Source organism: Guillardia theta, assembly GCF_000315625.1.
Source record: "Guillardia theta CCMP2712 unplaced genomic scaffold GUITHscaffold_18, whole genome shotgun sequence".
NCBI lineage: Eukaryota > Cryptophyceae > Pyrenomonadales > Geminigeraceae > Guillardia > Guillardia theta.
This window is the reverse complement of record NW_005434656.1, coordinates 157,998-168,163: the sequence shown is the minus strand read 5'-3', so window position 1 is coordinate 168,163 and position 10,166 is coordinate 157,998. Positions and strand designations below refer to the sequence as shown.

Here is a 10,166-nt window from a genome sequence, read left to right as displayed (position 1 = left end):
GGGGGGGGAGGTAGAAGGAAGAAGGTGGAGGAAGTGGAGGACGACAACAACGTTGACAAGATACTTGAGATTGATCATAATGATTTGTCGGCAACATTCATGGTCGATCTGGCTGAAACCTCTCATCCTCATCACCATCACCATCACCATCACCATCATCATCATCATCATTCATCATTCATCTTCATCATCATCATCATCATCATCATCATCATCATCATCATCATCATCATCATCATCATCATCATCATCATCATCATCATCATCATCATCATCATCATCATCATCATCCTGACAAGGTAATGCAGGTTGAAGTCACATGGAACGACCTCAAGAAGACGTCTTCAAGTCTGCAGCAGAGGAGCGAAGGAGGTCTCAACAGACTGAGACAGCAGGTCATTCGCACCCTCCTTGCCGCCCCCCTCACCACTCGCTGCCCTCCTCTCTCCCTCCTGCCCTTCCAATGTTTCTCCTCCTTCCCCTCGCTGCTCCCTCCCTCCCCTCCCCTTCACTTCCCTTCCTCCACCTCCTTGACTTCTTGCGTCTTCACTGCGTCTGACCCTGGGGTTCATCAGGTCTACGTCGCCTCCTGCATGCCGTACCTGCTCGCCCACATCCTCGAGGCCGCTCCCTCCGTCGCTCCTCCTCTCGACTCTCTCCTCACCTCCATCGAGGAGAGCATGTGTCAGCTGGGCTGGAGGGAGGGCGTGACTGCAGCTGGGGTAGAGCTGGAGAAGTTGAGCTTGTCAAACGAGAAGAGACTGCAAGACGTCGATTCCTTCCTGTGCGAGGGAGTCGTCGGCGAGACGCCAGCTTGCATCGCGGTAGAAATCATCTCCTCCTCCTCCTCCTCCTCCTCCTCCTCCTCCTCTCCTCCTCTAGTCCTTTCCTCCTCCTGTCCTCCCCTTCTCCCGTCCTTCTTCCTCTCCTCTCCTTTTTCCTCCTCCCGCTTCTGCTTTCCCTTTCCCTCAAGCTGTCTGTCCTTCAGGGATGGAACTTCTGCACTCAGCTCGCGAGGCTCCACCTGCACCTTGCCGCGTGCTTCTCGAGTATGGAGAAGGATGAGGTGAGAGGAGGAGCTGCAGGAGAGCGAGGAAGGGGAGGAGGAGGAGGAGGAAGGGGAGGAGGAGGAGGAGGAGGAGGAGGAGGAGGAGGAAGAGGAAGTGAGAGGTGTACAGGCGCTGGAGGAGGCAGCGAACGATCAGCTTGTCAAGCTGGGGGAGACTCTAGAGCTTCTCTGCTCCAGGACCATGAGCTCCTTGGAGGAGGAGGCCACCAGGAGCTCCAACTCGACTCAGCTGGGGATGGTGGTGGGGTTGGTGGTGGAGGGCCTTGCGTTCTGGGGGATGCGACCCTTCCTCTGGGCCGAGCTGAGCCTGAGCTGGTGGGTGGCGAAGTTGAACGCGACAGGCGGGAAGAAGAGCGAGCGGGTGGGAGCGACGCATGCAGCGATGAAGAAGATGATGAAGGTAAGAGGGGAGGGAGAGAGCAAAAGGCTGTGGAGGAGAGGCAGGGTAAGGGGAGCGAATGATGGAGGACGAGGGATGACTCTGCATGACACTGTTTCAGTCTCTCCGCGCGGCTATCGTCGAGGGTGTCAACGTTGCCATGAAAACCTTAAGGCACTCGAGGCTTCAGTCGACTCCTCCCCCTCCCTCTCCGCCCACTCGGACATCATCTCTCCGCTCGTAGACTTCTGGAAGGAGAAGTCCATGAAGGAGGTAACGGACCTTACTCCCATGCCCCTCCTCCACCTCCTCTCTTGTTCTGTCCTCCCTCCCTCCTCTCCTCCTCCCTCCGCTCTCCTTCCCTCCTCTCCTCCTCCCTCCCTCCTCTCCTCCTCCCTCCTTCCCTCCTCTTCTCCTCCCCCCTCCTCTCCTCCTTCCCTCCTGTTCTCCTCCCTCCCTCCTCCTCCCTCGCCCCCCCAACCTCTCTGCTGACGTCACCGCAGGATACGGTTGAGAAGCAGCGACAGACCATCATGCATCTTGCAAAGGATGGAAGAGAGGCACGTTAAACCTCCCCCTCCCTCCCTCCCTCCCTCCCTCCCTCCTTCAACCTCCTCTGCTCTGCTCTGCTCTGCTCTGCTCTGCTCTGCTCTGCTCCCTCCCTCCCTCCTCTTCTCTCCTCTTCTCTCCCCTCCTCTCCCTCCCTTCCTCACCGACTCGTCTTTCCTCCTCTTACAGGCCTGCAGGCTGCGCTCAAGAGGCTCAAGTCTTTGTTGACATCGAGACATGACAAGTTGGCGGCAACGACGTTACGATGAGACATAAAAGCACATGTTACAACCAACGAGATCCTCCTCCTCCTTCACTTCTCTTCCCCGCCTCCCTGCTGACCCCCATTCGTTCCTTCTGCCTGCTCCTCCTCTTCCTCCTTCCTTCCTTCGTCGCTCCTCGTCCTCATCCTGCTCCTCCTCTCTTACTCTGCCCCTCCTCTTCTTCCTCCTCTTGCTTGTCCTTCACATCTTTCCCCACTGTCGGAGCACCTCGAACACAACGACTGGACAGGCTGACGCAACGTTGAGCGAGTTCTTGTGCGTCAAGTGAGCAAAAGGAGATGAGAGTTGAAAGTTGTTCGTACCTTCACGCCGAAGGTTGGGATTTCAACAAGCTCGTCGCAATCCTGCATTACCTGCAAGACAATCACATAAACATGTTAAAGATGATATTGGTGGAACACACTTGCAACAACTTGCAACAAGATGGTAAAAGTTCACAATCACGAAGACAAGACAAGTCATCCTGAACAAAATGGGCACTGATATTTTCAGACTTTGATCGTATCGTCTCAACAAGTGCAATCACAGTCAGAATTTCATTTGCACTTTCAGATCTTCAATCAGCACTTTCAAATCTTCAACTGAACAATTTTGAAATCTTCATCTGAAATCTCATCACCTGAGTGCAGATCCCTGTGAGCTCGTTGCCGAGGACGAGAGCGCAAGGTTGAGGATACGAGAGACGAACATAGCTCTTGCTGCGAGAAGTTGTCTCCATCCCGATGATGTGAACCCCCTCACTCTTCAACACCTGCGAATAATCGTCGTCATCATCAACATCCATCATCATTATCATCATCGTCGTTGTCATCATCATCAACATCCATCATCATTATCATCATCGTCGTCGTCATCATCATCATCATCCATCATCATCATCATCATCGTCGTCGTCGTCGTCATCATCATCATCATCATCATCATCATCATCATCATCATCATCATCATCAGCAGCAGCAGCAGCAGCAGCATCTCCTCTCTCTTCCCCCACCATCGAAATAACAATCATTTCATCAACTTCTACCCTGATAGCTTCTGCAGTAGTTTCAAAGTGACGGGAAGGAACGAACTCAATGGCAGAGAGAGCTGTCTTGGACAGCTTCTCATGCGGAGGATGGGGAGTAAACCCGCAAGTCACAACCTGTTGATCGGCAGCTGATGAGATGAGAAAACACAAACACAATCAAGGAGACACTGAAGACCTCTTTCACTCGTGCGGTCTCGCCTGTCCGAAAATGCTTCCCACGTTGTAAACTGATCTGACGTTGTCAAGAACCTGGAATGATCATCATCAGAATCTTTGTCACAATCATCCTCCATGTAGACCTCTTCATCGCTATCATCATTGTTATTATCATCATCATCGTAATCATATCCATCATCATCATCATCATCATCATCATCATCATCATCATCATCTCCATCATCATCATCACCACCACCACCACCACAACCACCACTACTTTTACTGTCAGCAGTGTTTCACTTAGACCGACCAGTGTGATGGGATGTGGTTCTAATCCCAAGCTTTCCTGCTCTTGTCTAGCAGCGTCGACGTTCCTCAAATAGTCTGCGAGTGTCGCTCGGTGCTCACGCATGAGAAACGAAACCTGCAAGCAACGATCCTTCAACCCGTTGCCCTCGCCACCACCACCACCACCATCACCATCACCACCACCATCACCATCACCACCATGATCATCATCATCATCATCATCATCATCATCATCATCATCATCATCATCATCATCATCATCATTGTCACAGCATCATCATCTTAATTCACCTGCTTTGCCGTCCGGGCTGCGCTCTCCTCCATGGTCTCAACATTGTTGGGCGTCCTGTTTGCCCTCGGATTCACATAACTGATGCTGATGTGTCAAAACTCTCGAGCAGCTGACGACAGCAAACCTCATGTATGCTCGTTTTGCTGGAGTTCCCTGAAACATGTCGGACAGAATATCTTCAGGGTTCTGCGATCATATCATCCTCTCATCTCATCTCCAGCCGGAGCTCTCAATCTTTCTATATCCCTGTCCTCTTCTTCCCACTCTCCATCTTCGAGTCCTCTCTCCTCCTCACCTCCCCCAGCCTTCTCAAAGCTTCGTCAAGAGCCCTAGCACGAAGAGGAGAGCTCTGCTCTTGCCGTCAGCCCATCTTCCTCCTCCCTCTTCAGACTACCGAGTCTCCTTCCCTCGGAGTGCCCAGCACATGTGACGCTGGCGACGGCTCTTGCTCGACATTCATGCAGACTCTAGGGAGAGAGAGAGAGACTCGTCGAGGAGCAAGAGAGCATGCGGCATGATCGACTTGCGTTCTCGTCCTGATAGACAGGCGGCTAGAAGGAAGGAAACCCGAGGAGTCCACAATCACCGACCAACATGCTATTTTGCTCACACTCCCAAGTATCAACAAGATCAACATGTTAGTCATGCCAGCTCTTGTCCTCTTTCGATTCATAGCCATTGTCTTCATCGTCTTCATCGTCTTCATCGTCTTCATCGTCTTCGCTGTTCCTCTGCTCCAGTTTCGGTCGCGGCCGCCATTCTTGGATTGGTTGGGCAATTTCAACGCGAAAATTCGTGAAAATAATATTAATATTTTATTATCAGTGTTAATTTTCGTTATTTTAAGCTTATTATGGGTAATATTAATGTTAATTTCATATAATAGCATTAACTTAATGTTTGTCTCTTAAATTGAGCAATAAGATTTTCCGGCCGGACAATATGTCGGCCCATGCAGTGTGGGAGGGAAGGGTAGGACGAAGGAGAGGAGGAGGAGGAGGAGAAGGAGCAGAATGAGGAGGAGGAAAAGTCAGAGTTGTGTCTCGTGTGTCAACAAGAATGAGGAGGAGTCATGAAGTGGATGGAGACTAGAATCTGCACAAGCGAAGACCAAATCCATGGAGGACAGTTACGAATTAGTGGAACAAACACAAGTTGTTTTAAGCTGCTTGAACGCAAACTAGAGGAATCAAAGCAGACGACATTTGGTGCTTGTAAGAATTCGAACCAGTCAGGAGACCAAGACGGATGATAGGATGAAGGGTGTAAATCCTTGATGAGGGTTGAACATTCAGCGGAATTCTCAGTGATATCGATGTTTTGCAGCGAGAAATGGCAGCTGTTGTTCCTCCAAGAAGCGGGACGATGCCTCCTGACAAGACTGCAAGAAAGACGATGGGAGGAGGGTTCAGATCGCATGAGCCTCCCGCAGCAGCTTGCCCATGAAGCAAGAGATTCGGAAGTCGATGGAAAGCATGGTGGGAGACGCGGTCCGGTTTGAGAAGTGTCCGACCCAGACAGCGGTCAGCATGGTGGAGAAGGAGTGAGTGAAAGAAAGAGGAGATGATCAGAGATCTGAGGATCTGGTCTGTCAGGTACATGCGAGAACTTCGACAACAAGTCAAGTTCCTGGAGATGGAGCTGAAGCATCTGAAAGATAAGGTTGAGGAGGAGGAGGAGGAGGAGGAGGAGGAAGCAGCGGAGACGTGATGCTGCCGTATCAGGGACCTTCCTTGTCTTCACAGCCTGCAAGACGAGAGGAGGAGGAGGCCGAGAAGGTGGTTGACTCTGCTTCTTGCGGTTGCTCATGTACAGCAGCAAGCACCAAGAGGAGACGGGCGGTCGAACATTCCTTCCAAGATCCTTTCGCAGCTGCAAGATATTGCGTTTCGAGCTTATCGCGATCTTGAACGAGTGCATGCGAGGTTGTTCTGTCTTGAGGGCTGACAGGACATGTGAACATTTGTGCAGTCAGATGGAGGAGCAAGCTTCTGACGTTTACCTGAACTATTGCAATCTGCTAGAAGGTGCAGATGTTTCTTGAAGCTCCATCATGTCTTGATCCTTCTACTCCTTTGCAAAAGATCGGCTCGTCAAGCTCGAGAGCGCTTCCGATGCGTACGATGTGTGACTAGCACTGCGCGGAGTGATTTGCGAGTTGTCAGGCTGCAAATGGCGCTGGAAGATTCGAACAAGCAGCGATTGTTCGAGCTCAGTCAAAAAGACCTTCTCATCAGTATTGCTACATCATAACGCTGACTCTTGCACGCTCACATTCATCTCACAGAGAGACTGGAAGGGGAGAATTCGTTCCTCACTGTCACTAAAGAGAGCTTGAAGGAGGAGGTATGACGTCAGCAGCGCCTGAAGCGATTTGGATTGACAATCTTGGTTTGACAAGCTGGCAAATATGACGAAAGCTCGCAATCAATACATGGAGGTGACAACTTGAGATTGTGATGAACCTCAAGACGTGGTTGGTGAGAAAAACCCTTACTTCAGAGTGAGGCGAATCTTCGACGGAAAGTTCTTCGGCTGGAGGTGGGATGACGTTGACGATGACGATCGTGATGATGACGATGATGACGATGATGACGATGGTGATGATGATGATGATGGTGATGTTGATGGTGATCGTAATGATGATGACGACGACGATGGTGGTGGTGGTGGTGACGATGATAACCATGACGACGAGTATGATGATGGCGATTGATTGGTCGATATTCTGATTGGTTCATTCTTTGCAGAGCGCGATGAAAGAATATGAGCATAAAGGGAAGGTTGATGAGGTGAGTGAGTCATATTGTATTCACATGGCATTGAGAGTCAATCAGAAGAAGAGTGTGCAAGAAACGTCTACTTCAACAGACGATCAATGTGATTTGTGTCTTCCCGTTGCTACTTGGCGTGATGTATTGTGAAGCTGGAGAGCGAAAAGAGCTGATGAGCGAGAACGACGACAAGAATGCTGTCAAAGACAAAGTCAGATCAGAGAAAGCTCAGACGGTACTTTCCGTGAGATTAGACAAGGAGAGGAACTGATGAAAATTTCAGGAGCTGTCAGATGCCGAGAGGTCAAAAGCTCAAAGTGAAACTTCAAAGGTAGGTGAAATCTCTCGTGTCATGAGAACTGACCGTTGTTTGTCAGTCCGAAGGAAAGCGAGGTTGCAGATGTTATAGCTTTTGCTGGTCACTTGATGAAACATTGTTCGATGCAGCTCAACAGGATGTCACGCCGAGCTTGTCAGCTGCCACATCTCGAGAGAAAGACCCAGGTTGGAATGCGAGACGAGGGCAGAACAGAACAGAACAGAACAGAACAGAACAGAACAGAACAGAACAGAACAGAACAGCAGAGAGAAGAAGTATACCTGAAGAAAGCAAGTTGTGGAAAGAAAGAAAGATACGGTAGATGGTGAAAGTTATGGAAAGCAGAGAGGAAAAACAGGAGAGAAGTTCAAGTCATCGAATCCTTCTCTTCCTCACTTTGACACCTTCGACAGCTAGTGAAGCAGAGGCAGCGCTCGCATCGTCCCTGATGCGATCGAGACAGCTGGAACAAGATCTGGAGGTTCAGACAAGACTCAGGTCGACGAGGATGATGAGTGGTGCTGTTGGTAGTGATGGAGGAAGCAGAAACGTCGCAGAGAAGCGATGGAAGGATGCAGAATCCTTGATCGACCTTCTTCGGAGAGGTGAGGACGAGGACGAGGACGAGGACGAGGACGAGGACGAGGACGAGGACGAGGACGAGGGACGGAGGGGGGAAGAGAGGGGGAGAGGGAGGAAACGGGGACGGGTAGAGATGTAGGAGGGCTGGGGGAGATATGGAATGGAAATTTTCTGAGGCTGTTTTCTCACTCTCCTCAAAGAATGCAAGAAGATGGAGTCAGCCGTGAAGGTGGCACAAGAACAAAACAAGTCCAAGGTCTCCCTGCCATGTCATGGTCCTCATCGCCTGTCTTTTTATGTTTGCAACGTTGTTGTACTTGTCTCTCAATCTCCTTCTTTTGCTTTCCTTCCTGCTCTCACTTCTCCCCTCCTCTCATTGTCTCTCCAGTCTCCCGTCCTTGTTCTTCTTCTCACCCTTTTCCTCTCACAGCCTCCATGATCATCGTCCTTCCATCGTCGCCGCTGCTGCGTCCGCCGCCCTCTCCCTGTTGGTCTTGCCGTCCTTACTCGCCCGAGCAAGAAACACCTGATACCCCTCAGCTTGCTGCGAGAGAAAGAGGACGAGAGGGGACTGGGAGGAGGAGAAGAACGAGAAACGCGGAGGAGGGGGCAAAGAGTCTGGGGAGGGAGGGGGAAGAAATGGAAAGAGGATGGGGAGGGCAGAGGACGGAGCAGGAAGGGAACAGGAGGAAAACGGAAAGGGGGAGGAGGAGCAGGAGGGAGGAAAACGGAAAGGGGGAGGAGGAGCAGGAAGGGGGAGGGGGAGGGGGAGGCACCTCTTCTCGACCAGGCGCGATCATCTCGAGCTCCTCAGGGTAGAAAACTCCTGCCGGCAGGCCCTGAAGCTCCAGCAGCTCCATGGCCATGGCGGCGGTGGCAACACCGACGGCCTGCTGATCATGAGGAGGAGAATGTAGGTGGAAGAGGAGGAGCAGGAGCACGAGCAGGATGAGGAGCGAAGTTGATGGTAAGGAGGTCGAGCAGGAAGAGGAGATCCGGGAGGTGTCTAGTAGGATGGAGGAGGAGTGAGAGGGAGGGAGAAGAGAAGGAGAAGAGTGGAGAAGAAGGGAAGACTTGCCTGGTTGAGATACCTGCCATACCAAATAGAAGAGAGCTGAAGCAATGGTGAGGAGGAGGAGAAAGGGGGGGGGGATGTAGCAAGGGGGACAGAGAAAATGGGAAGAGGAGGAGGAAGGGGAATGGAGGGAGGAGAGGAAAGGAAGAAGATGAGGGGGGGGGGAGGATAGAAGAGACACAGGAGGAGGGAGTGAAAAAAGGCACGGAAGGGGAAGGGTCATGACCGTCTGCTGATTCTTGTCCTCTACGTCGATCCTGATGGCTGCTGAGCTGCCCACAATAGCCTGAGAGGAAGTGAACTAGCGAAAAGGAAGGAGCAAAGGGTTGGAAAGAACAAGGAAGGCGATGAGAAGGAGGGAGAAGGCAGGGAGTGTGAAATCAGCAACAGCAGCAGCAGCAGCAGCAGCAGCAGCAGCGGGAATATTACGTCGACGAGTCTGTTGATTGGCAACGAAATTGCGGCAAACTGAGCAGGAAAAACAGAAAGTAAGCCAAGAAGAGAAATGAGGATGAAAGAACAGAACAGAACAGAACAGATGAGATGAGAAGAGAAGAGAAGAGAAGAGAAAATCGACGACAGGTGAAGGAGAAGCAGAGAACTGTTGCAACTTCACCTTGGATGCAAAGCTACGATCCGAGAGAAGCTTCCTCGGGATGACCTGCGGCAAGTGAGAGGAGGAAATGTTGATCGAGCCATGCAGCTGCAAGGGGGCATGCAGATTAGGAGCTCTAGCGCCAGCACCAGCACCGGCACCGGCAGCAGCAGCAGCAGCAGCACCGGCAGCAGCAGCAGCAGCAGCAGCGGCAGCGGCAGCGGCAGCGGCAGCGGCAGCGGCAGCAGCAGCAGCAGCGGCAGCAGCAGCAGCAGCAGCAGCGGCAGCAGCAGCAGCAGCACCAGCACCAGCACCGGCACCGGCAGCAGCAGCAGCAGCAGCAGGTACCTTGACGATTCCTCGGAGGAGAACATTCCAGAACTCAGGAGCTGTTGCGAAAGTTGCGTCCACGTTGGGGATGTTCAAAATCTGAGGTCACGGGGTTAGGACGGGCGAAGAGTGCAGCTGCAACAGCAGCAGCAGCAGCAGCAGCAGCAGCAGCAGCAGCAGCAGTGAGAGGCAGAGGAGGAAAGGCGAGAAGCGAGAAGCAAACGAGATGGTGATAGCATCGGTGTTTGACAGAATGGACGAGGGGGGGGAGAGGAGGAGGAGGAAGGGCAGGGACGGGGAGGGCGGAGCAGGAGCAGGAGCAGGAGAAAAGGGAAGGGGGGGGGGGGGGGCATTGTCTTTAATCCAGTACCCAGATTTTAAGTTATAGTCCCAAACTTTTTTTTTTTTTTTTTTTTGGGGGTT

General features: G+C 51.9%; 4 protein-coding genes across 4 annotated transcripts in view; 2 read left to right on the top strand and 2 right to left on the bottom strand.

The window, feature by feature from the left end:
* Window positions 1-302: 302 nt before the first annotated feature.
* Window positions 303-2,017, top strand: GUITHDRAFT_135973 (hypothetical protein; the record flags this gene model as incomplete). The annotated part of the gene is made up of 6 exons (XM_005836198.1): window positions 303-395; window positions 576-824; window positions 989-1,066; window positions 1,179-1,469; window positions 1,623-1,721; window positions 1,952-2,017. 6 exons carry the CDS (start codon window positions 303-305, stop codon window positions 2,015-2,017), a joined length of 876 nt encoding a protein of 291 aa, XP_005836255.1.
* Window positions 2,018-2,461: 444 nt separating this feature from the next.
* Window positions 2,462-4,528, bottom strand: GUITHDRAFT_104804 (hypothetical protein; the record flags this gene model as incomplete). Its single annotated transcript, XM_005836197.1, has 10 exons — window positions 2,462-2,533; window positions 2,584-2,634; window positions 2,901-3,032; window positions 3,306-3,436; window positions 3,484-3,557; window positions 3,608-3,891; window positions 4,068-4,146; window positions 4,193-4,254; window positions 4,364-4,417; window positions 4,463-4,528. 10 exons carry the CDS (start codon window positions 4,526-4,528, stop codon window positions 2,462-2,464), a joined length of 1,005 nt encoding a protein of 334 aa, XP_005836254.1.
* A 2,453-nt stretch (window positions 4,529-6,981) lies between these two features.
* On the top strand, window positions 6,982-7,882 carry GUITHDRAFT_104802 (hypothetical protein; the record flags this gene model as incomplete). The annotated part of the gene is made up of 6 exons (XM_005836196.1): window positions 6,982-7,077; window positions 7,126-7,173; window positions 7,220-7,235; window positions 7,290-7,346; window positions 7,575-7,659; window positions 7,708-7,882. 6 exons carry the CDS (start codon window positions 6,982-6,984, stop codon window positions 7,880-7,882), a joined length of 477 nt encoding a protein of 158 aa, XP_005836253.1.
* Window positions 7,883-8,182: 300 nt separating this feature from the next.
* The window catches only part of GUITHDRAFT_162125 (hypothetical protein), a gene marked incomplete at both ends in the record, with an annotated part of 4,580 nt that continues 2,596 nt past the window's right edge, over window positions 8,183-10,166 (bottom strand). Inside the window, 7 exons of the mRNA XM_005836195.1 lie at window positions 8,183-8,287; window positions 8,520-8,633; window positions 8,822-8,857; window positions 9,045-9,104; window positions 9,248-9,286; window positions 9,435-9,479; window positions 9,762-9,842. Of these exons, the coding sequence (XP_005836252.1) occupies window positions 8,183-8,287; window positions 8,520-8,633; window positions 8,822-8,857; window positions 9,045-9,104; window positions 9,248-9,286; window positions 9,435-9,479; window positions 9,762-9,842 (480 nt within the window). The remainder of the gene's footprint in view (window positions 8,288-8,519; window positions 8,634-8,821; window positions 8,858-9,044; window positions 9,105-9,247; window positions 9,287-9,434; window positions 9,480-9,761; window positions 9,843-10,166) is intronic.